Source organism: Sesamum indicum, linkage group LG1, assembly GCF_026168435.1.
Source record: "Sesamum indicum cultivar Baizhima isolate 11 linkage group LG1, ASM2616843v1, whole genome shotgun sequence".
Taxonomy (NCBI): Eukaryota; Viridiplantae; Streptophyta; class Magnoliopsida; order Lamiales; family Pedaliaceae; genus Sesamum; species Sesamum indicum.
The window spans coordinates 15,696,238-15,709,917 of record NC_142657.1 but is presented as its reverse complement, the minus strand read 5'-3'; the positions used below and the strand labels follow the sequence as shown (position 1 = coordinate 15,709,917).

General features: G+C 29.4%; 1 protein-coding gene and 3 non-coding genes across 4 annotated transcripts; 1 reads left to right on the top strand and 3 right to left on the bottom strand.

The window, feature by feature from the left end:
• Nucleotides 1-4,047: 4,047 nt before the first annotated feature.
• On the top strand, nt 4,048-4,119 carry TRNAD-GUC (transfer RNA aspartic acid (anticodon GUC)). The gene has a single exon. It is a non-coding gene; the product is annotated as a tRNA-Asp (tRNA).
• Nucleotides 4,120-4,265: 146 nt separating this feature from the next.
• On the bottom strand, nt 4,266-4,347 carry TRNAS-GCU (transfer RNA serine (anticodon GCU)). Its single transcript has one exon. It is a non-coding gene; the product is annotated as a tRNA-Ser (tRNA).
• Nucleotides 4,348-6,718: 2,371 nt separating this feature from the next.
• Nucleotides 6,719-6,800, bottom strand: TRNAS-GCU (transfer RNA serine (anticodon GCU)). The gene has a single exon. It is a non-coding gene; the product is annotated as a tRNA-Ser (tRNA).
• Nucleotides 6,801-9,190: 2,390 nt separating this feature from the next.
• On the bottom strand, nt 9,191-10,522 carry LOC105163095 (uncharacterized). Its single transcript, XM_011081321.3, has 3 exons — nt 10,070-10,522; nt 9,822-9,987; nt 9,191-9,737 (listed from the first exon to the last, which is right to left on the bottom strand). The coding sequence occupies exons 2-3, from the start codon at nt 9,983-9,985 to the stop codon at nt 9,377-9,379; spliced, it is 525 nt and encodes a 174-aa protein (XP_011079623.2). The 5' UTR covers nt 9,986-9,987; nt 10,070-10,522; the 3' UTR covers nt 9,191-9,376.
• Between the last annotated feature and the right edge of the window lie 3,158 nt (nt 10,523-13,680).

Genomic DNA, 13,680 nt, shown 5'->3' with positions numbered 1-13,680 from the left:
TGGGGTCTGGGCTTGTGGCCTAGATCCGACATTAAACACTATTTCTCGTCAAGACTACTCAATTCATTTGGACAAGACAGATGAGTTTATCGTCTTGATCATAATTTTTTTTTAAAGAAATTACTAAGTTTTGTTTGATTGGTTCGTCGTCCTAAATATTAAGTTTTTGTACATTTTGTCGAGAGAGTACAAATTTTTATGTATTTTACAAATAGTACATGAAAATCTTTATGTAATTAAATTTCGAACATTATGAACAGCAAAAACAAAAGCATTCATAATTTTGTTTTTTTAATGAACACTCAATTTTGTAAGCTTCATTCAACAAAATTGTTATACCTTACAAACTTGTATTTTTAAAGTAAGAATGAAAATTATGCGTATGAGACTTTGTTCGAGTGGTAAGATTGATACTTCACAATTAAAAGATTATATATTTAGATCCCACGAAATCAGATATATAATTTACTTTTATAATAATTTATTAGTATATATTTCCTTTAAACATGTTGGTCGATTCGAAAATATCAATGAATTGAATGATATAAATCGAATCATATAAACAAAGAAAAAGTGTGGTTGAAATTAAAATAATTTTTTAAAGTAAATAGAAAATGTGAATGGATTAGTTTAAAGTGAAAGTTGCTTTTTAGTTTATTTAATAGTTAGTGCTACTTAAGAAAGTGACGACTTTGACTCTTGACTTACCTTTACAAAATTTCCTCATCTTTTCTTGACATGTTCATCACACTTTTCAGTACAATTCCAATTATTTATTTATTAAAAAAATAAAAAAACAAAATTGACTTGAGACAGACCAACTGAAGCTGATGGCTCTATGTACAGCACATTCAGTGGGACAGAACAATAAGGTTAAATAACCATCCTTCATTTCCAATTACATATATTTAGCATGCACGGATTCAAGCTGTAAATTTCTGGGGTTTCTTTTTTTGTCAATTTTAGAAGAATGGTTAAAATAATAAATATAAATAACCGTCAGAAGAAATATGACTTTTCGTCGTTGTGATTAATTACCATGATTCAAAGTAAAGAATTATAACGACTACTAATTAATCACGTTCACGCAACTGTTATTAGCTGTTGTTTATGTAAACGATGCTAAATATTAGTTATAGCTGAAAATCATAACAAGTATTTTGATTATAGATAAAATCATGGTAAATATTGATTAATCGTAGCCAGAGATTAAGTTTTCACATCAATTTTATTTAATTGTATTAAAAAGTGCTGATTTTAGTGTAGACAATATTTTTTTTGTTAAAATGGTATTACATTTAAGTTTTAAATATTAAGTTTCAAACAATTGAATGATGAATAAAATAAATATAGCAGATACTAATGAAATTTTATTATTATTATTATTATTATTATATGTTAGGTACAAACTAATTAAGTAATATTAAAAATGAAGAAAATGAGTGTGGAATTAATGACTTTGGCTTTTGGAAAGTATGGTTGAAGCAGCCAAGTCCATGTGAATGTCCCCACCCACCCCTGACATATGGCCATGCCACCCTAGTGACAAAATAGGGTGAATAGCGATTTATCTGCTTGCATATAAATTACACCCGACTTTAATTTTAATAGTAGTCTAATATCTAGCTCAATCATTAATTTTTGTTAGATTTTTATTCAATTTTTATAATAAATTGATCAAAATTTATAATTTTAATTATTTTCATAAATGAAGTGGGATTTTTTTTTATACTTTGCCATTCATGCCGTCAAATATTTTTATTTTTTACAAATATATAGATATACAGCAGGGGCAAAGTTGATAAGCCTCAATTAGAAGATTACATAATTTTTTCAAACATTAGAAGGGTATTGATTATTTTTCAAACTACGAAAAAATATTTATAATTATGCCAAACCTCTTAAGAACTCATTATAATTCGCCCTAATATTTCTTCTTCTAAATTTTCACCCCCATATGTTTTATTGTTAAATGTAAGAAAATTTAAATTAACTTCCAAAAGTAGATTTTTCTTACATAAACAGTTATTTCATATGATAATCCTAACTTTGGAACCAAACTCATTATTTCTTTAAAAATAAATAAAGAAGGATATCAAAATTAAAATATAAGCGATATATGCAATTGAATTAATAAATACCAACAAATTTAGATTGAAGTAATTCAGAATATAGTTATTAATATTATGGGATTGTAAAATTTCAGGACAAGTTAGAAATAATAAAATTTTCAAGATAAATATGTATATTGACATCGACATTTTTGGGGTGAATTACTGATTAAAAATCCAAATAAGTTGACAAATAATTGAGTTTCATATTAAAATTTTATATATTGTATTTGGGCTCTATAAATTTATCAGGTGGATTGATCCCAATTGAAGTATAAAATTGTTTCTTTATTTTGAATGGCTAATGGAGTCAAAACACTTTTAAACTAGTTGTTCTGGTATGTTGTTCCTGTGTGTATATAAAGATTAATTTTTTTTACATATTTTAAAATATATTATAAAATAAAAATATAGAATATAAATGAATACATTACATTAAAAATAAAAAAGAAAGAAAGGAAAAAATAAATTTTCAATTAATGAAAAATTTGGAAGGTTAAATAAGTTAGTTATTCTATCAATTGAAGGGCATTTTTGACTTCACAAAAAATTGATACAGTTGTGTAATTAACCTCCGTTTGTGACTGTGGAATACCCCCCCCCCCCTTTTAATATATAGTATTGATATGGATAATTGCACTCCCCTCACCTAAGTTTTGGTGTAATTATACGTAAACTCAGTGATTTGAGAAATTATATCTAGCAGTCCTAAGGTCAGTTTTCGTCTAACAAATCAGTTCCCCCGTTAGTCGAAATTCATCAAATTTACTGATATTAACAATATATATATATATATATATTATATACCCTCAATTGACTTATAGTAGGTCAAACAAATATTTTATGACCAAATTATTTTCATACATCATCACTGGTTAATGCATGTGAGGAGGTATATCTTTATAGTTATAAGCGTAGTTTAGTCCAGAAAAAATATTTGATTTGTAATAAGTCAATCGATGGTAAATATCAATTTTCATTCAATTCTTTTTGGTAGTATTAACAAATTCAAATATTTATTAGATTGAAGCAAATCTCAAGAGTGCTAGATATAATTTTCTAAACAACATAAAATCCACGTGCAATTATATTAAATTTTAGGGAAGGAAAGTATAATTATCCCAAAATTATATTAATCAATATATATACTCATTAATAGTAACTACTATGAAAATATAAAAGTAAGTAGTATTAATTAAAAGTAATTATGATTTGATGTGACCCAACAACCATAAAAGTATGAATTTTACATAAATTATTGATATGGGTGTTTAGTTTCATTTTCAACAACAGGTTACATGGGTTTTAGTACAGATTATCTGATTCACCGCCGAAACAAAGCAATCGAAAGTTATCTCGAATTTACACTTTAAAATGACCGATTCACCTTTCGTTCAATACTACAAAGTTTTGATAAAAGCAAGAATCACTAATTTTGGAGTGATATATCTTAAAGATAAACGTAATTTACAGTAGCTGGTGGAACACATTATTTTCTGCAGCTTCTCTTCCATGTTACAATACAGTATGCTTTCTTTAATTCATCTTATATATCACTTTCCCAAGAAATTAAGACAAGAGAGAATTTTCAAAGAGATGGTAGAAGAGTATTCCTTTGCTAAAACAAAAATAGAGACAACTTATTAGTGTTCATGCACCTCTCCTCTCGTTTTCTTTCTTTATTTCTTGTGGGTTCTACACCCTTCTAATGCTCATTATCACTATATCTATGCAAGTGGGTGTCTGTCTAAATCAAATCCAACATCTAATCAGTTTCAAAAATATCTTATAAGATATTTTAAAAAAATTTAGGTAAACAATCTCTTAATTTAGTAGTAAACTTATATTATGCAAGTTGGAAATAGCATCTGTATTTTTTGATGAATCCAAATATGTTTTTATTTCATAACTAATGGTCAGACAAAGAAACAGGCAAGTCGTTGTAGTATAGTGGTGAGTATTCCCGCCTGTCACGCGGGCGACCCGGGTTCGATACCCGGCAACGGCGTTTTATTTTTCACTATAAGTAGAATAAACGAAAAAGAAGAAATTAGGTTTTGGGCCGTTGATCTCTCATTGGGCCATCAGAACTCCGAATAATTTTCCTTCTGTTGTGGAGAGGAGAAGAACAAGCAAAAAGCAAAAGTACTATAGCGTCGCCTGAGAGATTCGAACTCTCGCGGGGAAACCCCATGTACTTAGCAGGCACACGCCTTAACCACTCGGCCAAAGCGACACTGACTTGTGTGTATGTTCATGAACTGAAATTAGAAATTATGTTACAAAGTAGATAGTACACTATTGTAAGCACTGGATAAAATTTAGACTGAATAGCATAACTTTTCCTGTATTTTAAACATTCATTCTATTTTAAAAATAGACTAAAAATCTTCTTTACTTTTGTAAACATTGTTCACTTGACCCTCTTTATTAAATATAATTAATGGCATTAAGTTTTGATTAAGCGACTATTATATTCTTACTTATTATATATTATTTCATATATTACTAATCGTTGGATTCTTTTTTAATGGATAAGAATCGTCTGATCTAATATATTAATTTCAATCATTAGATTATAAAAAATTTAAGAGCTTAGATTTAATCAATTAATATAAACATATATAATATACATAATTATAAAAAAAATAATTAAATAAGATTAACCCCTCGTTGCACTTCTGCTGGCTTACTTGGGCGGTGCTAATGTCGTCGTCCAGAGGAGATCGAGTTATTTAATTTTTTATTATAAAAAAATTATATTAATATAATTTTTTTAAATATATTAATAATAATATAACAAGTCGCGACTTAAAATTGCGATTCGATTAAAAAATTATTAGTTTTTTTTAGAAACAGGCCTTTCGCAGTTCGAAATTGCGACTCCAAATACAATTTCATCTTGCAACTTGGGTTGCAATCTTTTTTTCGTTTAATCAAATTTTATATAATTTTATTTAATTATATATAATTAACATATTAAACTTTAAAATTTTATAATATTAAAATTGTATTAGTTTAAAAAATTATAATTAAATATATAAATATAATATGTATATTTTTTGTACAGTTGTAAAAAATACAATGAAGTATACAATTATTTTTGACAATTCGATACCGGCACATTTGATTGTGTAGAAGAATTTCTTTATTGGAATTATTGCCTTGCACGCGTTTGCGCCCAATCCATCTCGTTGTGAATAATTTATAAAATTATATTATTTAATTAGTCCTTTTATTAAATATAGTTTATATTGAGCGATGTATTATTTAACCGGAGCATTTTATAGTTTTGGCTACTTATATTAATGTTGAGTTAAACATCACATTTGATATAAAAATGATATAGTTGGTTAATTAAATTATTAAATTTATTATATTTAACCAAATACATAATTCTATGTATTGTTGTTTAATTAAATTATATAGTAACGATAAATTGATGAAAAATTTATAGAAATATTTCGAAAATTGTCGGTATCGGATTGTTAAGAATAATTATATACTTTATTGTATTTTTTTACAACTGTACAAAAAAATATACGTTATTACATTTGTACACTTAATTATAATTTTTTAAATTAAATAATTTAATTAATTATATATAATTAAATGAAATTATATAATTAATTATTCAAAATTTAATTAAATGAAAAAAAATAACAAGCCCAGGCTGTGATTGGGCTTTTCTTTAAAAGAAAATTTTGCCCAAGTCGTCATTCATTACGACTTGGGTATGTTTTTAAAAAAAAAATTTTTTTTAATCGAGTCGCTATTTTAAATCGCGACTCGTTATATTATTATTAATATATTTAAAAAAATTATATTATATAATTTTTTTTTATAATAAAAAATTAAATAACTCAGAGGAGACCTGAACAGACGTGCAAATGTGGTCGACATGGTCCGAGCAAATCTAGGCAAGGGCGACCACCTTCGCCAAAATTTTAAAAATGTTTTTTTTTTTATAAGTTTTAAAAAATAATAAAAAAAACTTAAAATATGTTTCAAACTTAAAAAAAAGTGAATAAATTGATATTTATAATATTTATTTAAATATAAAAATATTAATTGTAGTAAATAATATAGTTTATTTGAAATACATTTAAATTAGTTAATAAAATATAATTATTATAATTGATTAATATTTATATTCATAAAATATTTAAAGTTAAAAAAATAACTTGTAACATATTGATGTTTGTATTGTGATTTAAATTTAAATGATAAAATCTTTTCGGTCCCTCGTTCTAAGAGAGTAGAGTGATGGTGGGGTTGGGCGTTGGATGAGAAAAGTAATGTGAATTGAATTAATTGATTGGTAGAGGACGATACAAAGTATAATGATAAAAAAAAAAAAGTTGGATCCAGATAAAAAGATATCCAAATTACTTACATAAGGGATTGATTATTTGTATTTTCAACGAGAAAAATGTGAATTTGATTGAGAGGAGAGAGATATTATGAATTTCTGTGTTGGTATTTGTGGAGCGTTATTGGGCTCTCAAAGTTGGGGTTTGGAGAGTTTAGAGTTTTATTGGACCATTAATACAGGTACAATTTTACAGTCTTCCAATATAATTTAGAGTTGTATCAAAATTATTAAACGTCGCCTGAGAGATTCGAACTCTCGCGGGGAAACCCCATGTACTTAGCAGGCACACGCCTTAACCACTCGGCCAAAGCGACAATGATGCCTAAGGTCACTTTTATCATTTTATTTAATCATTAATCTTGAAAAGTATATTTCAATTGATCAAATTAAACCATATGAAAAAAAGAAGGGGACACAAAAGTCAGAGAGTGAAAAGTAGAAATTGATGATAGAATCCAAACTAAAATTAAAAGAATAAAGACACTAAGCAAACATTTTTTTATTAATAACAGTATACATTATCAGTTTTTAAACTTTAAAAAAAAAATACTATTATTAAGGAGTTAATCCGTTCAAAATTCAATTCGACATTTTAGCTCATAATCGGCTTCTACAATGCCGTAGCGATTCACTAACTCAAAGCGTCTCGCTACCAGAATCTAGTTTCACCATGCTCGACTACCCCTTGAAATTAAGTTAATTTGTACGACTTTCTAGAAATCTACTTTAATCCGGAATCATATATTTGAATAAAATAATATTGGGTAAATAATCAATATTCTTAGTTTCATATTTGTTAACTTAGTTATTTATAATATATATATATATACTTATACAAAACCCTGTTTGATCAAAATGTAAAGACTAAAGAGCAACAATGCTTTTAGTTCTCTATGTAAAGGATATATTATAAGAGTGAAGAAGAAGATGTGATATATTATGCATATCAAAGAAAGAGAATATAGGAATTTACAAGTCAACTGTCATTATCCTCAGTTTGTGTCATTTCTTGCCTTTTTTGAGGCAATAACATATCCAAGTGCTTCACCATATCTAGCAATTATATGATTCTCCTTTCCCATTGCTATGATCTTTTTCTGGAAATTTCAATGTGGATTATGTAGGTGCAAATTTACATCATTAAATCAATATATAATAAGCATTATTACGTGGCTAAGAGCCATAGTAAAAATATTTATCATAACAAATATTTTAGCCGGTTTTATAAATACTACGGCCAACAACTATTGTATGGTCGTGATTAATGACTATTTGCTACAATTATTTTTATTTTAATCATGACACGTAAATATGATTAAATGTTGCATTTTTTTTATAGTAAGGTACAAGTCAGTAGCTGTAACTCTGTTTTCATGTAATAATTTTTTCACCAAAGGAATTGGTACTGCACGATCAACTTGTGTATATACAATTGAATAATAAAGTAAATAAATAAATGGAGAAAAAGCTTCTAGGATCTTTATGTATATAGAAGGGGCAAATGATTTATTACAATAAAATATTTTCTTGAATATATTGGGGATGTAAATTTTATACACGTATCATATATGTATAGATAGAATATAACGTGCAACAACATTGCTTAAAATCTTAGTGATGAGGTCGCACAATCCGGGTCGGGTCGCTGAACCCTTTTTCGAGCTTCCTATAAGTGGATTCTGATAATAGAACGCACGTTAGGCTTGTTGGATAGTTCTAACTAAAGCTCTCTGATGCTTAAGTTAAAAAAGGTGGGGTCGAAAACGATCTAAGAAAAACTGATGAGATTGAAAACGTTATAAATGTACTTGTTATAAAATATTCATAAATGCTGGTATTTATAGTATACGATACCGCATGGTAAAGTGCCACGTGACATCATTTGGGTATCCTGGTGTCAGAAAATCCAACGATTGATAAAGCGGGCGGATCGATTAGACCATGCGCGGATCTTGCCCTCAGCTGCAAATATTTCAAAAAATAAGTGCAATTTGATCTTTTTGACTGCTAATGTAATTATCCTCATCACTTAGTTAGTTGGTTATTAAAATTCTCGAAACCAGAGTAATCATATTCTATGTGCATATATTTTATCTTGAATTAATATTGTATTTTATATTTACTTTATATATATATTATATGTAAATAATTACAAAGAATTACTATATTCCAATTTTACTATATACTTTATGATAAATTTTTAGTATATTTTTTAAAAAATATCTTTGAATTAAATGAATAATTATATTTATATTTATAGTGTGATTGATTGAGCAACTGGTCATTCCACTGCCATCTTGCAATCATTGAGAATTGGGCTAAAATAGAAAACTAAAGTCTTACCTCAGGACTTGCAAATTAATGGGGCATTGTTAAGATGGTAGTTAGCCACAAGAATATCATGATGGGGGTTAGGTGCAAGAAGTTGATATTCATGAACAATGCGCCTTGCCTTCAATAATTGTGCCTAATTCTTGAAAATACTCAAACATTATATGTCCTATTTATTTGATGTTCAGTAATAATCATAAAATTATATGTTTGAACATTGTCATTACTTAGTGTTGGAAATTATTGGTTAGTCATAACAAAATTTGATATTAATAATTAATATATTAATTATTGATAATAAAAATTCTTGATATTATCATTATCGGCTCACCGGAAATATACCAAATTATGTACCTACAAAAATGGGGCAGAATTTTTGCAACAAGCTCTAGAACTAGTATTTTATTTTTCCTTCCATAACACAAAATAATTTCTTTACAATTATCGAACATATAACCAAAATTACTTGCTAGGGTTCTTGATATTTTTCGATTTTTCTCATTTTTTGTCCCTTAATTGCTTTCATCAATGTGCAGATTTACGAAATTCTCCTCCATCCTCATTCACAACCTTCCTCCACCCCACAATACACCGTGGCCTCGACCAGGGTTAAAGTTGGAATACAGCTCTCCGACCGAGTTAGCACGGCGCCCTTCATGTTGAGATTCTCTCTTTTAGTGATCGGACTGCTCGGCATTGACCTGAGAGACTTCGGGCTCTCCAAACTCTTCCTCAGGATCTGCCTCATGGCCCGAATCAAATGCACAGTGGGATCCTGGGGCGGCCCTGAGGCCCGAAACTTGCTGCAGAAGCTCAAATGCCGGGCCATAGCTTCATCCGGGCTTATCAGCGTTTGACAACGCAAGACTTCGTCTTTCACAGCCTCCGCACAAAGCCCGCAAATCCATTTACCGCCGTACCTGATGAAGGACAAAAGAAAATTCTGTATGAATACACCGACAAAAGAACTAGCTAGTAGAAACACTGCTATGAAGATTGATTACCTCTCTCGAATTGTCTCTATGTATGAAGGGGTGCATTCTTCGGTAAGCCCGCAGCAGTCGCATTTCACAAAGTCCACCTCATTTTGGGCCGGAAGTTGTTTATTTACGGGCCCGTCAGTCCCGGGAGTTATCACCATGGCATCATTAACTACAGTAGCTGACATCCCTGGAAAAACCACCAAAATCAAGAATCCTGAGATGGGCGTTGCAGAAAAACAGAGTTCAAACACTCAAACAAGAACAGTTACCAGATGAAGAAGAAGATGACAGAGATTTCTGTGTATTAAAGCACTGATCTTGAATATAAACAGAATCAATCGGGCCTAGCTCAAAATCCCTCTTAGGCTAAACCCCAAGAGAAGAAATTCAAGAAAAAAAGGAAAACTATATCTCTGTTTTTCTCTATCTCTCTTTTTCCCACTCGCCTTCTTCCACCTTGTTTTCTTCAGGGATGAAGAACGCGTACATGAAAGACATTTCAAAAAACCCTTTTTTTTTTTTCTGTCAATCAACAGCCCGAAAAGAGAAAGAGAATTTCACTCATTCAATCAATTTCAAGACAACGGAAAGATGGATTCTTCTGGGCTGGCTGTCTTGCACGACAGATTCTTGCTGAGAATGGAGGGGCGGGGGAAGAACAATGGAGACAGAGAGAAGTGTATGTATATAAACAGAAGGAATTTGTTTCTGTTGTATTGTGTGGAAAGAAGGGTTCAATGATTGGCGGTCTTAGAAGGGGTTTTGGAGGGGTAGGGGGCCGGGGGGGGGGGGGTAGGGTAGGGTGGGGTGAATTCTGGCCGTACATTGGTGGATTGCCAGCACGACGTTATCTGTGTTTGAAGAACTGTCCATGTATTTTTCCAGAGAATATATTTTGCTTTAAAATTTTATTATGCCATGATAGCCAATGAATGGCAGCCACTTCAAGATTCCGACGTGTATTTTTCCTTTTTTCTTAATAGTTTCCATTTTGGTCTGTGGGGAATATTAAATTAATGAAGTAATTAATGTAAATGGTCGTAATTAGAATAATTAATTGCGTGTGTGTTCACACTTAATCATGATGACTTTTTTTTTAATATCGTTCATTATTTACGTTCAACCCAACTACTAATTTAATATATTAATAATCAGCATAAACTAATTTTAAATATTTTTTCATATCAATCGGTGTAAATGTTCAATCCGATACACCATATACCTCACAGAGAAAGAGTATAAGATCCTGACTCGAGAAAGAAAATGCTATTAGCTCTGAAACCTCTCGATCAAACAACTTCTATTCAAGACGGGAAGAAATCATCGAAATCAATCAATATATTCAAAATAAACAAAAAGAAAAGATATTATTATTACAAACAACTATCAAATCACGTTTATGGGACTCGAACTCACAATTTTATAATTATGAGATTTCAATCTCACCGTTCAAGCAAAGCCTCGTTGGCCTTAATTATGATGAATCGTCAACTCAAATGGTTTGCTAATTATTTCTTATGGTGCACGTTTCTTTTTTTTATTATATTTTTTAAATGATTTTGTTTACTGGTTTTTGAGGAATAAGCTAAGGAGATTCCTTATATATAATTAAATGAAATGGTTGGCTGATGAACTAAGTAAAATTATAGAAGTTAACAATGGAGTTGTCATTGTCATCATATTGCTACTATTATTTTTTAATGAACTTAGAAAAAAAAATCTTGAAAGATTCAGTTCCTTGAAAATGGATATTCCAAGTGTTGTCTAAAATAAAAATTATACGTCGGTATTCTTTGTGATTATGTCAATTTTATCAATAGAAATATCATTTTCAAGAATTCTATTAAAAATGAAAAAAGAAAAATTTATCTACTTAAAAATATTTATTTTAAATGTTTAGGAGATTTGAGTGCGTATTCGTGGATCAAAATATCTATTCTGAGAATTAAGGGCCACTCATTCTTTAAAGTTGATTGTTCATGGTAGAGGTCAAAAGTGTTTATTTCAAGAATTTAGGGGATCTAAGTGTTAATTTGACATAATTTTGCAGAGCAAATTGCTTAATTTAATAGTTGAAAGAGTAGTTTGATCAGGGTCAAAATGATAATTTTTTAAAAGTTGAGAGGGCATAGCGCTATTTAGAAGTATTCTTCATTATTTGAAAAATTATCGATATTCTCTAATATTTGCTATAATTATGTAATCATTGGATGGTATAAAGTGGAAATTTCAATTTTAGCTTTATTGAAATTTTAATGTTTTTTTAAAAAATTGAATATTGGACGGTCATTATTATTATATATAAATTTAATATAAAATTTGGATGAAACTCTAATACTACCCAATAGAATGAGTTAATTAGTGAAGAAATGTTATTATTATGGGGTATCAATAATTTTATAATTATATCAAATTAAAAAAAAAAAAAACTCAATATAATTTATCTTACTTCTTAGAAAAAATTAAATAAATTTAGATTACAAGTAACATACACATGTAAAGCAAACCAACCAAAAAAGTGAAATGATTACAAATTCCAAGTGGGCGATCTAGTTGGCCACTTCAATTATTTGATTTGGTGCAACATATCGATGGAAGATAAATGTGTGTGCACCCCATTGACCAATTTAAGGATTTGTTTGGATCATGGTAAATTACACGTTTTTAGGCACGATTTTGGTCTCTAATTTTTATAAATTATTATATTTTTTGTCCAACTAGTAAAATTATGGTTAAAACTAACGGAATTGGAAAACAAAGCTATGTTCTTGTATTTGAGCAAACCCAATTCAGATATCACCGATTTTGCGAAAAGTTGATCTTCTGATTTTTGGGCATGGATGTTGGGATTTGGAGCCAAAGCAGTGAACAGAAGACCCGTGTTTCTTGGACTATTAGATGTGGTTACAAGACATCACCTTGTGCGACAAAATCGGTTCTTTTCCTAGACATATTGTTGAAGAGGACTATTCCGGTGAGGTCGTGTAGATGAAAAAGTCAATTGGCGAGTCCGTTGAGCAGCGCGCTGCCGGAAGGGCCCAGGATGGCTAGGATTTGCCCCCAGCGCCACCGTGGCAGTGATGCCGTTCAAGATTGTTCGTAGAGTTCTTCAACTCCATTAGTTTTAACTTGTAAATTTAATGGTTTGACGAATAATGTAACAATTTGTAAATTATGGACCAAAATTAATTTTGTTGCAAAGCTTAAGGACCAAAAGTGTAATTTACCCCAGAAAAGGACATTTCTTTTCTTTTCTCTTTTTGTTTTTTTTGCATTAAATGTCAACTACTTTAAACGTGAAAATCGATTCATATTAAAGAAAATATCCCTTTTGAAAGTATTTATATTTTAAATTTTGCATCTTTTGATCATAGCAAAGAGAAGGATGGATTCACTGATGAAGAATCGCACTTAAGAGTAAAGGATGAGGAAATAGGTGTAAAAATATATTGCACGATTCCGAAAGAGACACCCACTACCCTCAACTACGCACACACAGACACACATACACATACATATATATATATATATGTATATATATATTCTATTCTGTGAAAATGAAATAGAAATGATACCCCTTTTGCTTTTCCTAGTAAGGTGCGTGTGTGTGTGTGTTTTGTCATAGTCAAGTTTTGTTCACATTATTGCTCATATTTTATGAGATTGTGTTGATTGAATCATTTTTACAATTATAAGTTTTTCTTCACATCTCATCACATATTTGAAAGGTTATAAACTTTATAAAATTATTTGGTATTTTTTTTAATAAGATGTTTGAGATCTTATAATTTTTTTTTTTTTTTAGAAAAAATCAAACCCATTATTGTTTTTATAAGAGTTTTTAATTTTTTATTTTATTTTAACATCCGATAGACAAAAA